Source organism: Electrona antarctica (assembly GCF_951216825.1).
Source record: "Electrona antarctica genome assembly, contig: scaffold_56, whole genome shotgun sequence".
Taxonomy (NCBI): Eukaryota; Metazoa; Chordata; class Actinopteri; order Myctophiformes; family Myctophidae; genus Electrona; species Electrona antarctica.
In genome coordinates, this window is record NW_027638622.1 from 531,285 (window position 1) to 546,485 (window position 15,201).

Here is a 15,201-nt window from a genome sequence, read left to right on the forward strand (position 1 = left end):
ACGTTACAGTATCATTATCATATAGGAATAGACTGACCGATACAGATACCAGTATTCTAGACAGTATCGATACAGATTCAAGTATTCTACTGGAGTAAATATGGAGTCACAGATACGTCACACCTGCTTCAAACCTTCCCTAAATATGGAGACTTCATACGTCACAGATACGTCACAGATACATCACAAATGATCGACTCGCCCACATGATCAAATAGCTCTATTTTACGAGACACACTGTTAGTTCTGCTCTCGTCACCGCATGTTTTCATGGAAGGAACAACAACAGCTCTCTTTATGCGCTCTGCTCTGCCATCATGGAGCGAGACTTGCTAACGCACACAGAGCTAAAGTCGCTAACACTAACTCGCCAGTACACTGAGAGCTAACTTGCTAACTCACAGAGAGCTAAAGTCGCTGAGGCAGAGAGTGAGACTCGCTAACGCAGAGATAAAGTCGCTAGCACACAGACAGAGAACTCGCTAACGCACACAGACCGAGACTCGCTAACACAGAGAGCTAACTCGCAAACACAGAGAGCTAACTCGCTAACACAGAGAGCTAACTCGCTAACACAGAGAGCTAACTTGCTAACACAGAGAGCTAAAGTCGCTAACAGGTATCGCAGATCTTTGGACATGAGGGAACACTACGGAGGCTTCGCCACCAGCCTGGTGACGGACGTGGAGGAGTGCCTCCTCCTCAGAGACTCGTCCGACACGGAGAACAAACATCCTAAAGTCGCGACGGCGCCGGCGGCCGTCGTGGGGCCCCGCCTCCGTGGCGCAGAGCTGCGTAATGTCCTACTCCTGCTGTTCCTCTACGTCCTGCAGGGGGTGCCGTTGGGCCTGGCCGGCTCCATCCCGCTCATCCTCCAGAGCAGGAACGTCAGCTACACGGACCAGGCCTTCTTCAGCCTGGTGTTCTGGCCTTTCAGCCTCAAGCTGCTGTGGGCGCCCCTAGTGGACGCGCTGTACGTGAGGCGCGTCGGACGCAGGAAGACCTGGCTGGTTCCCACGCAGTACCTCCTGGGTCTGTTCATGCTGTACCTCTCTGTGACGGCCGAGACGCTGCTGCAGGGCCCCGGGGGGGCCCACGGGGGGCCCAGCGGGGGGCCCGACGTGGTCACGCTGACGGCAGTGTTCTTCGCGCTGGCGTTCCTGGCGGCCACGCAGGACATCGCGGTGGACGGCTGGGCGCTCACCATGCTGTCGCGGGACAACGTGGGCTACGCCTCCACCTGCAACTCGGTGGGCCAGACGGCCGGTTACTTCCTGGGCAACGTGTTCTTCCTGGTGCTGGAGTCGGCTGACTTCTGCAACAAGTACCTCCGCTCGGCTCCGCGGCCCCGCGGCATCCTCACGCTGTCGGGCTTCCTGTTCTTCTGGGGCGTGGCCTTCCTGGTGTCCACCACGTTGATGGCGCTCTTCAAGAAGGAGAAGGGCAGCACGCGAAGTTCGGAACGCGAACAGCGCTGCTTCGTCCCGTCGGAGAAGAAGCAGCGAGTCGCGGTCGCCCCGGAGGAGCCGCAGGGCGTGTTCCAGACCTACCGCCTGCTCTTCAACATCGTCAGGATGCCCCAGGTGTCGACGCTCTGCGGGCTCCTCCTCACCGCCAAGGTGGGCTTCTCTGCGGCCGAGGCGGTGACGGGCCTGAAGCTCATCGAGGCGGGCGTTCCCAAGGAGCAGCTGGCCTTCCTGGCCATCACCATGGTGCCCTTACAGCTGGCGCTTCCCCTCCTCATCAGCCGCTACACCGCAGGGCCGCGGCCCCTTGACGTGTACTGCCGGGCCTTCCCCTTCCGCCTCGTCATGGGCCTGGTGTACGCGGCGCTGGTGTGGTGGACTCCTGCGGTGCTCCGGGAGGGGGAGGGGGGGGGCTTCCCCGCGTACTACTACGGCATGCTGCTGCTGGCCTACGGCCTGCAGCAGGGGGCGCTCTACAGCATGTACGTGTCCAGCATGGCCTTCTACACGCAGGTGAGCGACCCGCTGATCGGCGGGACCTACATGACGCTGCTCAACACGGTCACCAACCTGGGCGGAGTCTGGCCCTCCACGCTGGCGCTGTGGCTGGTCGACCCGCTCACCGTCAAGGAGTGCCGCCTGGCAGGGGGCGGGGCTACCGCGGGGGTCAGCGGGCAGAGCTGCGGCTCGGCGCAGAGCGCCAGGCTGTGCGTCGCGGCGGGCGGAGCCTGCGCCACCGTGCTGGACGGCTACTACATCGAAGCGGCGGTCTGCTTCGCCCTCGGCCTGGCCTGGTGGGCGTGGCTGGGGAAGAGGATGAGACGCCTGCAGGACCAGAGCCCGGCGGCATGGAGGTGCAAGATGAACCACTAGAGCCCCCTGGAGGGCTGGAGGACCAGAGTCCCGAGGCCTGGAGGTGCAAGATGAACCACTGACCCTCTAGAGCCCCCTGGAGGCCTTGAGGTGCAAGATGAACCACTGACCACAGAGCGGCCTGGAGGACCAGAGTCCTGGAGGTGCTGCAGGGTCGATTGAAATGTGATCATACATGTCTTTGGGTTTCTTTTTTTTCTCCTATGCCCAGCTTTGAGGGGTTCAGCCCCTCTTATGAACAGCTTTGAGGGGTTCAGCCCCTCCTATGAACAGCTTTGAGGGGTTCTAGCCTCTCCTATGAACAGCTTTGAGGGGCTCTATAGCCTCTCCTATGAACAGCTTTGAGGGGTTCAGCCCCTCCTATGAACAGCTTTGAGGGGTTCTATAGCCTCTCCTATGAACAGCTTTGAGGGGTTCAGCCCCTCCTATGAACAGCTTTGAGGGGCTCTATAGCCTCTCCTATGAACAGCTTTGAGGGGTTCAGCCCCTCCTATGAACAGCTTTGAGGGGTTCAGCCCCTCCTATGAACAGCTTTGAGGGGTTCAGCCCCTCTTATGAACAGCTTTGAGGGGTTCAGCCCCTCCTATGAACAGCTTTGAGGGGCTCTATAGCCTCTCCTATGAACAGCTTTGAGGGGCTCTATAGCCTCTCCTATGAACAGCTTTGAGGGGCTCTAGCTTCTCCTATGAACAGCTTTGAGGGGCTCTATAGCCTCTCCTATGAACAGCTTTGAGGGGCTCTAGCCTCTCCTATGAACAGCTTTGAGGGGTTCTAGCCCCTCCAAGCGTTCCGCGTTTGTGTGAACACATTCAGTTGTTCATGAGATGATGTTTGATGATTGATGATGTATAATGATAAGACACGCCTCCTTCCTATACACAAATATCGAACTGAACTCCATTTTAACCATTTATTGACATTTTTATTGTAGGCTACTTTGTTTTCAACGCACGCACGCACGCACGCACGCACGCAGACAGACAGACAGACAGACAGACAGACAGACAGACAGCCCTTTAAGCCATAAAAAAGCAGTTAAGCATGTGTGATTGTGTGTACTTTTACTACAGAAAGCTACAAAACAGATTATTTCCTGGTTTGTTTGAACAAAACATCTTAAGGTCGTCTAGATGTTTTGTGTTGGTTATTCAACAATAGCAGAACGGCCAATTAATGATACTTTGACCACTGGCTGAAGGGAGTGATGGGAATACATGAAGCATAATATTATAATTTATAAATCATAATATAGGAAGCAGCAACAACAACAACAACAACAACAACAACGGTCTCACTGAGTCACTGCACAACCTTGACCTTCTAACAGAATGCTGTCATCAGAGGAGATAACAAGGTTCACAGTGAATGAATGCTCAGATTCACAGGATTCTGGTTGTTCTCAGAAAGATACAGATTAGAATCCTGAGGCATCAGTGAATCCACTGAGAGAGAGAGGAGCAGTGGCTGGTGTTCCCACAACACCGTCCTGTTGACTCCTACACACACACACACACACACACACACACACACACACACACACACACACACACACACACACACACACAGACCACAGAACCCTAACGAACACCGGTTGACTCCCTATGGTTGACTCCTCCACACAAGACACACAGAGCCCAGAAACCACAGCTGGTCTGCAGAGGCACCGCTATGGGCCTCCCTTCCACCAAAACCACTTTTAATAATTAGTAAAGTAATCAATATTAGCTCCATTTATCACACTTCTCACATCTCACTGTAATTGTTCTGTCCAGCTGATGTTTACTTGTATTGTATAGGTTTTTTATGGATAATTTAATTTTTATCACCATTTTTAACAGCCTGCTGAGGGACTACAGATGAACATTAGCTTCTGGCTAACTGGCCTGTTTACATGGATGTGAAACTGAAAAATGACGTGTTGATTAATGTGCAAGAGAGAGAGAGAGAGAGAGAGAGAGAGAGAGAAAGAAAGAAAGAAAGAAAGAAAGAAAGAAAGAAAGAAAGAAAGAAAGAAAGAAAGAAAGAAAGAAAGAAAGAAAGAAAGAAAGAAAGGTTGTTATTATTATTATTATTATTATTAGTAACTAACTAACAAACCACAGACAAAATAATTTCCCCTCATTTTACAGCTCAATATACAATATATAGGCTTTGCTGCCACCTTGTGGTGATAACGGCACATTGCAGTATACATACAACATTGTTGCAGTTTGGTCCACAGACTCCACACTAGTCTGGACTCTGGACCAGACCAGGGTTACAGTTTAACCACAATCCACAAAGCTTGTTGTTAAATAAATAATTGGGCTAGAGTTATTATAATTATTATAATAATGAAGCTGGCCCGTTTACATGGATTACAGACGCGTTGTGAGCTTGTAAGTCTTATATTTTCGGCGCGCGACACCGCCGTAGTTCTTCTAGCGTCAGCCACCCGTGGTGTATGGAACATGTAGTTCTTAGAGACTTGGAATGTAGTTCTCCTAGCGACCCGTGGTGTATGGAACATGTAGTTCTTAGAGACTTAGAATGTAGTTCTCCTAGCGACCCGTGGTGTATGGAACATGTAGTTCTTAGAGGCTTAGAATGTAGTTCTCCAAGCGACCCGTGGTGTATGGAACATGTAGTTCTTAGAGGCTTAGAATGTAGTTCTCCAAGCGACCCGTGGTGGATGGAACATGTAGTTCTTAAGTGTAGTCCTTGTGGCCACGTCCGGAATTATTGTGAAGAGAAACCGGAAGCTTTCACGTGGAGTTTGATGTGAAAATTGACACAAAACTCGGTTTTCTTGTGAAGAGAAAACGGAAGTGGGCACGTGGTTACTAAAGGTGTAACTTGACGCAGTTAGCCAGTTAGCATGCTAGCATGTGTCAACCTGATGCTCTGTTGTGTTCAACGACCGAAAATAGACCTACAAGCTCACAACGCGTCTCATTGTGAGCTTGTAGCTTTTAACATGTTATATTGTAGCTAAACTAGCGCCATATTGTGTAATAATAATAATAATAATAATAATAACGTATATATTAATATTATTTAAAACCACACGAACATAAACCTTTCAACAGTTACAATAATAGATTATTATTGATGATGTTTAGTAACTTATTCAACTATAATAGTTACTATTGATGTTTTAGGAACTTATACAACTATCAACATTATTATATCATTTATTGTCTCTCATTATAAACGCTGTAGATTCATAGTTATAATTAATATAACTAATTATTATATTAACATTTATTATAAACGCTGTAGATTCATAGTTAAACTTTATTATTGTTTTAAAACAAGCTTTGTGGTTAAACTGAGACATTCTGCAATGTGCCGTTATCACCACAGGGTGGCAGCAAAGACTACATTTTGCCAATATGTTGTAAAATGAGTGGAAATCACGGCGGCTTCAATGACATTTAGCCTCTCAGACCCATCTGAGCCACGGACCACCATATGATGACATTTAGCCTCTCAGACCCATCTGAGCCACGGACCATTTGATGACATTTAGCCTCTAATAAATTCATCAATCAATCAATCAATCAATCAATCAATCAATCAATCAATCAATCAATCAATCATCTCAAGAGTTAAAAACGGGTCCATTTGGTTACCAACTCTCCATCATTTAGCTGCATGGGGACCACCTGGAACCTCCTCAAGGACCACTGGTGGTCCCCGGACCACTGGTTGAGAACCACTGACCCTAGTTACTGTTGAGTGCTTCCTAGAGCCCGCCCTACTACATCCGGTCATTTAACATAAGTCTACAATGGCTGTTTCCGTATCCGCTTTAGACCGGAAACGCAAGCTGAACCAGAAACCATACCGGCTCTGATCTGACGCAACATTACGTCAGGGTTAACCCCGCCCCTTCTGATGTCAACACAAGCACCGATTGGCTCTCTAGTACTGTGAGTAGGCGGGAGATTTAGAAAACGCAGTCCCTGATTGGTCGAGCCAGCCACAGGAGCTGGCGTGTGATTGGACCGTGAGTAGAGGAAGTAGCGTGCCGTGTTGCCATGTCTGCTCATTATAAGCGACTTTCAGAAAAAGTTGCTTGTAAATATTATTACAATTTAAACATATTTATGGACCCTCAGATTATATGCATTGTATTTGTCTTTAACTTCAGTAGAAATACTTCAGTAAATTGACACTTATCAGCCCACGGACCCCCATTAGAAAATACATACCAGGGTCCAGGGACCCCTATAAGAGAAGGTTTTTACGGCTCTAGCAGAGATTCTCAATCCGTTTAATTTCAAGGACCCCCAGTTTGACATGCATTAGTCTATGGACCCCCATTTAATGTAATTTCTATCACTTGGACCCCCAATTTATATTGTAAAATCAATGTTAATTTAACTTTGAGTCTACAAATGGAAGGTCCATTTGGTTCCAAACTATAATTTAGCTGGGGACCCCCTGGAACTCCCTCAAGGACCCCTGGGGGTCCCCGCCCGACCTCACTTTGGGAACCACTTTATGTTTCAGAAAGTTTTTATTATATACTAATTTTATTTATTTTGAAAATAGCAGATCTACAAGCTCACAACGCGTCAAGACGGTGACGCGGTGCGAGCTTTTATTAAATTTACCACTTTTTTAAAATTACCACCGCTGAAATGCCCTTGAACAAGGCATCAACCACTACGATGAAATGTGTTCTATGAGCAGGGCCTGGCTGGAAACAAGTTCTTGAGCTTAGCCCAGATACCCTGGGTAAATATAGATTTCATTTCATTTCATTTCAGCTTGTAGATCTGCTATTTTCCTCGTCTCTTCTAGTCTTCATAGACTCTTGCTTGCTTATCTCTCAGAACGTGGCAACCCCCGGCGGCGTGTTGCAGTGTGTGTGAGCGCGTGCTCGCTGCAGTGTGTCAGTGCGTGTGATCCAACATGGCGGACAGTGTGAGTCTCTTCACGTCCATCGGACTGAGTGAGCAGAAAGCTAAAGAAACTGGAAAGAACGAGGCTCTGAGCAACACCCTGAGGGACGCCATCATACAGGTACAATACATATACATATATATGATAAAACTAATGTAGTTTATACTGGTGTTACTGTAGATTTATAGTATCTCTGATGATGTGTCTCTAACTAACCCTACCCTGCTATCCACATGTTACATGTTCATTCATGTTATATCTGTTTATAAACTTGATCTATCATAATTAAACTAGTTTAGTTAGAGCTAGTGAGTAACTAACCCTGTCATGCTATCCACATGTTACTCTGTTATACATGTTAATAACAAATATATCATTTATAAAACTACTAGTTTAGTTAAAGCTAGTGTTATAGTGTCTCAGTAACCATGTTAATGGAGCCGTGGACCAGAGATATTTGCTTCCACATGTTACTCTCAACTTACTTTATTATTCTGATGGTCTGATATTTTATTAATATTATATGAACATAATAAGCACATTGTCTAGTTGACATTTAAGGCATCAGTATTATTGACATCACGATGATCATACCTGTGACATCATGTACATGACATCATGTACATGACATCATGTACATTGACATCATGTACATGACATCATGTACTGTATGAAATAAAACAGATTAATTCATGTAAGGAAACTCTGAAACTGTAAGGAAGCTATGTAACATTACAGGTACTTTGGTAAATAATGCCATTAAAGTGTCCGGGGACCCCCAGGGGTCCTTGAGGGACTTCCAGGGGGTCCCCAGTTGAATGATGAGTTTTGAACCAACTGGACCCTTATGGGTCTGTAACTCTGAGAGTGTACAAATGGAACCAAATGGACCCTTATGGGTCTGTAACTCTGAGAGTGTAACACATGGAACCAAATGGACCCTTATGGGTCTGTAACTCTGATAGTGTACAAATGGAACCAAATGGACCCGTTAGAGTACTCTCGGAGTTAAACATGACATTGATTTTACAATATAAAGGGGGCTCTCAGAGATAGAAATGCCATTAAATGGGGGTCCGTAGAATAATGCATGTCAAACTGGGGGTCCTTGAAATTAAAATGGTTTAAAATTACTGCTATAGTCTTAAACATCTTCTCTTATGGGGGTCCCTGCATGACATATATTTTCCAATGGGGGTCCGCGGGCTAATCAAGGCGGGCTGTCAAGTTTGAGAACCACTATTATTATATGACATCATAGACCATGTTACTCTCGTATCCTGTTAGACAGGTCTGTCTGTCTGTCTGTATGTCTGTCTGTCTGTCTGTCTGTCTGTCTGTCTGTCTGTCTGTCTGTCTGTCCCTCCCTAATGTTAATGCATCCCATAATATTCATGAACAATCCTCTAACATTAAAGGTGTGATAGTACAGGTCACTTTACCCTGTGTTTACGTAACAAAACACACAGTTATTTATTGTATCTATAGCGTAGCAGCAGTTATCTTATCAGTCGCTGGTGGTGGTGGTTTATTACCTGTAAAGGCTCATACATAGTCTGGATTTTCGGTGGTGAGGTGATCACCGAACTACAACATGACGTCACTGAGCCTAGGTGAAGAGCAAACCACCGCCAACGCCCCAGCCCTTCTCTCTGTTTTTACTCACCACCGCTCCACGTTATTAAGGCCTATTCATAGTCTGGATTTTCGGTGGTGAGGTGACCACCGCTCCGGTGGTGAGCTGACCACCGGAGCTGAAATAACATTGTTATAGAGTTTGTTCAGCAGGTAATAAATCACCACTAATCCTAACCCTAACGGCCTATTTATAGTCTGGATTTCCGGTGGTCACCTCACCACCGGAGCGGTGGTCACCTCACCACCGAAAATCCAGACTATGTATGAGCCTTTACAGCTCCGGTCGTCACCTCACCACCGGAAATCCAGACTATAAATAGGCCGTTAGGTTAGGATTAGTGGTGATTTATTACCTGCTGAACAAACTCTTTGTTTTGGTTTCCCGGCTGCCAAAATACACACATGTGTTTCTGTAGGTTGGTAAACACCACGATGGCTTCAAAATAAAATGCATGCTATTGTTTTGTTATTTAAACACAGGGAAATGCTGCTATTTCTACCATAACGTGGCTTCACTCACGGCTAGCTGTATTCTTTTGACTCACATCCACCTTGTAGAGAAAATTAGTCTTGTGTTGTGATGTAAATAGGTTTTCAATGTAATGAGTCCCGGGATGCAGGGATGGTCTTTTAGATGAGTCCCACTTCAATGTCATTAGAAGTCATATTTTGCCATTTTTACAAATTGCAGCATCCCATTTAATTTTATATGGTTATAATGTGGTTATATTCATGTAGCGTTTGGGATGCAGAATGGACCCTATTTTAATCTCTGCTCGGGTCAGAGTGTCGGGGCCGGTTCATAGTACGAGTACTTGAGGGTTGAGGCCCGAGTAGCCGATATCGGTATCGGAACATCTCTAGAGAACATGGCATACAGTTTATGGCTGGGACATATACTGAGACCAAGACTGTGGTTCAAAAAGTTTTATTTCAAACCAAGGGACAAACGTTTCGGCTATCCAGCCTTCATCAGTGTGACTGAATGTTGGTTCCTTTTAAGGAGTGGTGACGGTGCAGGTGCACACAATCACCGCTGACCACCTCCTATCACACCCGCTGGATATTAAAACACAGATTGGGGCTGTGTGATTTAGTCTCTGTTAGCAGTCAATAATGTGACTAGCAATTACATCTCGAAATATGCATATATATACAAATCAAAATTGTAGGATTGTTTAAACATAGCTAATGTAGGTCGACTGGGGACATCAGGCGTTTTTTTGCCGTTCATAGATCAGTTGCATACATTAGTAAAGCATCATTCTTTTTTTATACCGTTAATAGCATCCATCCAACATAACATGTGCGTGGCATCGGGGAGGCGGGTATGCCCATATATCTCTATTGCGGGATTAGATTAATTTAATTTGTAAATAGTAAATAGTAATTAATATAAGGGGTGGCCAGGCAAAATGCCTTTATACTGTACATATACTGTACATAATGTACAGTTCTGTATGTCACAGAGGAAAGGACAGTACTGTACTGTAACTGTTCTGTATGTCACAGAGGAAAGGACAGTACTGTACTGTAACTGTTCTGTATGTCACAGAGGAAAGGACAGTACTGTACTGTAACTGTTCTGTATGTCACAGAGGAAAGGACAGTACTGTACTGTAACTGTTCTGTATGTCACAGAGGAAAGGACAGTACTGTACTGTAACTGTTCTGTATGTCACAGAGGAAAGGACAGTAATGTACTGTAACTGTTCTGTATGTCACAGAGGAAAGGACAGTACTGTACTGTAACTGTTCTGTATGTCACAGAGGAAAGGACAGTACTGTACTGTAACTGTTCTGTATGTCACAGAGGAAAGGACAGTACTGTACTGTAACTGTTCTGTATGTCACAGAGGAAAGGTGATTCCTCTTGCAATACCTGTATTACTCCATTCTCAACCTTGGTCCATGAGACGCCCCCTTGAGAATCACTGCTAGAGGCGTAAAAATGCCTCTTTTCACATGGGGGTCCTTGGCATATCTTTTCACATGGGGGTCCTTGGCATATCTTTTCAAATGGGGGTCCTTGGCATATCTTTTCACATGGGGGTCCTTGGCATATCTTTTCACATGGGGGTCCGCAGACTAATAAGTGTCAATTTGGGGGTCCTTGACGTGAACAAGTTTGGAAACCCCTGCTCTAGTCTACACACCATGGTTATGTTATGTGACTTTATGTTGTCTCTCTCTACGACAGGCTCAGAATGTCCATGGACCAGACACAGAGCTGGACAGGTCCATGGACCAGACACAGAGCTGGACAGGTCCATGGACCAGACACAGAGCTGGACAGATCCATGGACCAGACACAGAGCTGGACAGGTCCATGGACCAGACACAGAGCTGGACAGGTCCATGGACCAGACACAGAGCTGGACAGGTCCATGGACCAGACACAGAGCTGGACAGATCCATGGACCAGACACAGAGCTGGACAGGTCCATGGACCAGACACAGAGCTGGACAGGTCCATGGACCAGACACAGAGCTGGACAGATCCATGGACCAGACACAGAGCTGGACAGGTCCATGGACCAGACACAGAGCTGGACAGGTCCATGGACCAGACACAGAGCTGGACAGATCCATGGACCAGACACAGAGCTGGACAGGTCCATGGACCAGACACAGAGCTGGACAGGTCCATGGACCAGACACAGAGCTGGACAGGTCCATGGACCAGACACAGAGCTGGACAGGTCCATGGACCAGACACAGAGCTGGACAGGTCCATGGGTACTCTGTCTACACCATGGTTAGGGTTATGTTGTGACATTATATTCTCTCTCTCTACGACAGGCTCAGAATGTCAGCGGACCAGAGCTGGACAGATCCATGGGTACTCTGCTCTACACCATGGCCTCTCGCCTCAAAGACACCAAGCGCCTGGCCTTCCTGTCGGAGAACATCGGCCGACGCAGGATCACCACTGAACTGCAACTGGCAGGTAGGTCAGGTTCACCACTGAACTCACAGTAACACATTGCATCAGATTCACCATGCATTCCCACTAGCCTCCACACATCCCAGACTCTTCCCAAACTACGGAATGAACTTCCCATTGCAGTCAGAACTACAGACTCACTCCCAATCTAAACAATGGAATGAACTTCTCATTGCAGTCAGAACTAGAACTGCACTCTGTCGAGTGCCTACTTGCTTGTTGCACACAAGTAGGCCATAAATGGCCTACTAGTGCGCAAGCAAAGCACGCACTAGTGTTGAAAAATGATGATGGTAATTACTTATAAGCTTGTTTGACGTCACACTGGAACACGTCATCGTTACTTCACCGTCAACTATACCCTGGCACTGGTACATATATTTAACACGTCATTATGCTCATGTGTCCATATATGTGTACATGTATATATGTATGTATATTTACTTTTCTGAGTGGTTGGTGGTATAATGTAATCGGCTGGGTCAATTGACACTGAAACGTATCATCATCGTCAACCAATTATACCCTGGCATTGGTACATAATCTAAATCACGATTCACGGAAAACATACCTGCACGGTCAGCTTCCGTATGTCCGTATGACATATCACGTGCATTCTAAGGGACATTTGTACATATCTTCATCACGTCATGGGACATATGCTTCATAGCATGACAAAAACACACCTGTGCGGTCAGCTTTGGGCCAGCATATGACGTCATAACGTGTGCTGGCCCCAAACATCACACCTGGCCGAAAACACGACTTACACGCTCTGCTTGCGCAAGTAACTACAGACTCGCTCCCAATCTAAACTATGGAATGAACTTCCCATTGCAGTCAGAACTACAGACTCACTCCCAATCTAAACCATGGAATGAACTTCCCATTGCAGTCAGAACTACAGACTCACTCCCAATCTAAACTATGGAATGAACTTCCCATTACAGTCAGAACTACAGACTCGCTCCCAATCTAAACTATGGAATGAACTTCCCATTACAGTCAGAACTACAGACTCGCTCCCAATCTAAACTATGGAATGAACTCCCCATTACAGTCAGAACTACAGACTCACTCCCAATCTAAACTATGGAATGAACTTCCCATTACAGTCAGAACTACAGACTCACTCCCAATCTAAACTATGGAATGAACTTCCCATTGCAGTCAGAACTACAGACTCACTCCCAATCTAAACTATGGAATGAACTTCCCATTACAGTCAGAACTACAGACTCACTCCCAATCTAAACTATGGAATGAACTTCCCATTACAGTCAGAACTACAGACTCACTCCCAATCTAAACTATGGAATGAACTTCCCATTACAGTCAGAACTACAGACTCACTCCCAATCTTCTGCCATATAGTCTAAAGCAGCGGTCCGTGCATCCCCTGTTACCACCACCCTCATTGTAAACTAATACATTTAATCATTTCTCTACAGCTGCGTTAGACTTCGTGAAGAACCACCACCCTCAGGATCCCATCGCCCAGAGGGACTTTGAGACGGCGTGTGGAGTGGGCGTGGTCATCACACCAGAACAGATTGAAAACGCTGTAAGTGATCAATAATGTGTATTTAACACCACTATGACCGTTCTGATAGGATCAATAATGTGTATTTAACACCACTATGACCGTTCTGATAGGATCAATAATGTGTATTTAACACCACTATGGCCGTTCTGATAGGATCAATAATGTGTATTTAACACCACTATGGCCGTTCTGATAGGATCAATAATGTGTATTTAACACCACTATGACCGTTCTGATAGGATCAATAATGTGTATTTAACACCACTATGACCGTTCTGATAGGATCAATAATGTGTATTTAACACCACTATGACCGTTCTGATAGGATCAATAATGTGTATTTAACACCACTATGACCGTTCTGATAGGATCAATAATGTGTATTTAACACCACTATGGCCGTTCTGATAGGATCAATAATGTGTATTTAACACCACTATGACCGTTCTGATAGGATCAATAATGTGTATTTAACACCACTATGACCGTTCTGATAGGATCAATAATGTGTATTTAACACCACTATGACCGTTCTGATAGGATCAATAATGTGTATTTAACACCACTATGACCGTTCTGATAGGATCAATAATGTGTATTTAACACCACTATGACCGTTCTGATAGGATCAATAATGTGTATTTAACACCACTATGACCGTTCTGATAGGATCAATAATGTGTATTTAACACCACTATGACCGTTCTGATAGGATCAATAATGTGTATTTAACACCACTATGACCGTTCTGATAGGATCAATAATGTGTATTTAACACCACTATGACCGTTCTGATAGGATCAATAATGTGTATTTAACACCACTATGACCGTTCTGATAGGATCAATAATGTGTATTTAACACCACTATGACCGTTCTGATAGGATCAATAATGTGTATTTAACACCACTATGGCCGTTCTGATAGGATCAATAATGTGTATTTAACACCACTATGACCGTTCTGATAGGATCAATAATGTGTATTTAACACCACTATGACCGTTCTGATAGGATCAATAATGTGTATTTAACACCACTATGACCGTTCTGATAGGATCAATAATGTGTATTTAACACCACTATGACCGTTCTGATAGGATCAATAATGTGTATTTAACACCACTATGGCCGTTCTGATAGGATCAATAATGTGTATTTAACACCACTATGGCCGTTCTGATAGGATCAATAATGTGTATTTAACACCACTATGACCGTTCTGATAGGATCAATAATGTGTATTTAACACCACTATGACCGTTCTGATAGGATCAATAATGTGTATTTAACACCACTATGACCGTTCTGATAGGATCAATAATGTGTATTTAACACCACTATGACCGTTCTGATAGGATCAATAATGTGTATTTAACACCACTATGGCCGTTCTGATAGGATCAATAATGTGTATTTAACACCACTATGGCCGTTCTGATAGGATCAATAATGTGTATTTAACACCACTATGACCGTTCTGATAGGATCAATAATGTGTATTTAACACCACTATGGCCGTTCTGATAGGATCAATAATGTGTATTTAACACCACTATGACCGTTCTGATAGGATCAATAATGTGTATTTAACACCACTATGACCGTTCTGATAGGATCAATAATGTGTATTTAACACCACTATGGCCGTTCTGATAGGATCAATAATGTGTATTTAACACCACTATGGCCGTTCTGATAGGATCAATAATGTGTATTTAACACCACTATGGCCGTTCTGATAGGATCAATAATGTGTATTTAACACCACTATGACCGTTCTGATAGGATCAATAATGTGTATTTAACACCACTATGACCGTTCTGATAGGATCAATA

The 15,201-nt window shown here is 45.2% G+C and overlaps 2 protein-coding genes across 2 annotated transcripts in view; both read left to right on the forward strand.

Annotated features, from left to right (window-relative positions):
* Nucleotides 1-638: 638 nt before the first annotated feature.
* LOC306917904 (acetyl-coenzyme A transporter 1-like) lies at nucleotides 639-2,339 on the forward strand (the record flags this gene model as incomplete). The annotated part of the gene is made up of 1 exon (XM_079530803.1): nucleotides 639-2,339. One exon carries the CDS (start codon nucleotides 639-641, stop codon nucleotides 2,337-2,339), a length of 1,701 nt encoding a protein of 566 aa, XP_079386929.1.
* Nucleotides 2,340-7,174: 4,835 nt separating this feature from the next.
* qars1 (glutaminyl-tRNA synthetase 1) overlaps nucleotides 7,175-15,201 on the forward strand; it is a 63,131-nt gene continuing 55,104 nt past the window's right edge. Inside the window, exons 1-3 of the mRNA XM_079530797.1 lie at nucleotides 7,175-7,352; nucleotides 11,673-11,820; nucleotides 13,269-13,381. Coding sequence (XP_079386923.1) covers nucleotides 7,242-7,352; nucleotides 11,673-11,820; nucleotides 13,269-13,381 — 372 coding nt within the window. The 5' untranslated portion in view covers nucleotides 7,175-7,241. The remainder of the gene's footprint in view (nucleotides 7,353-11,672; nucleotides 11,821-13,268; nucleotides 13,382-15,201) is intronic.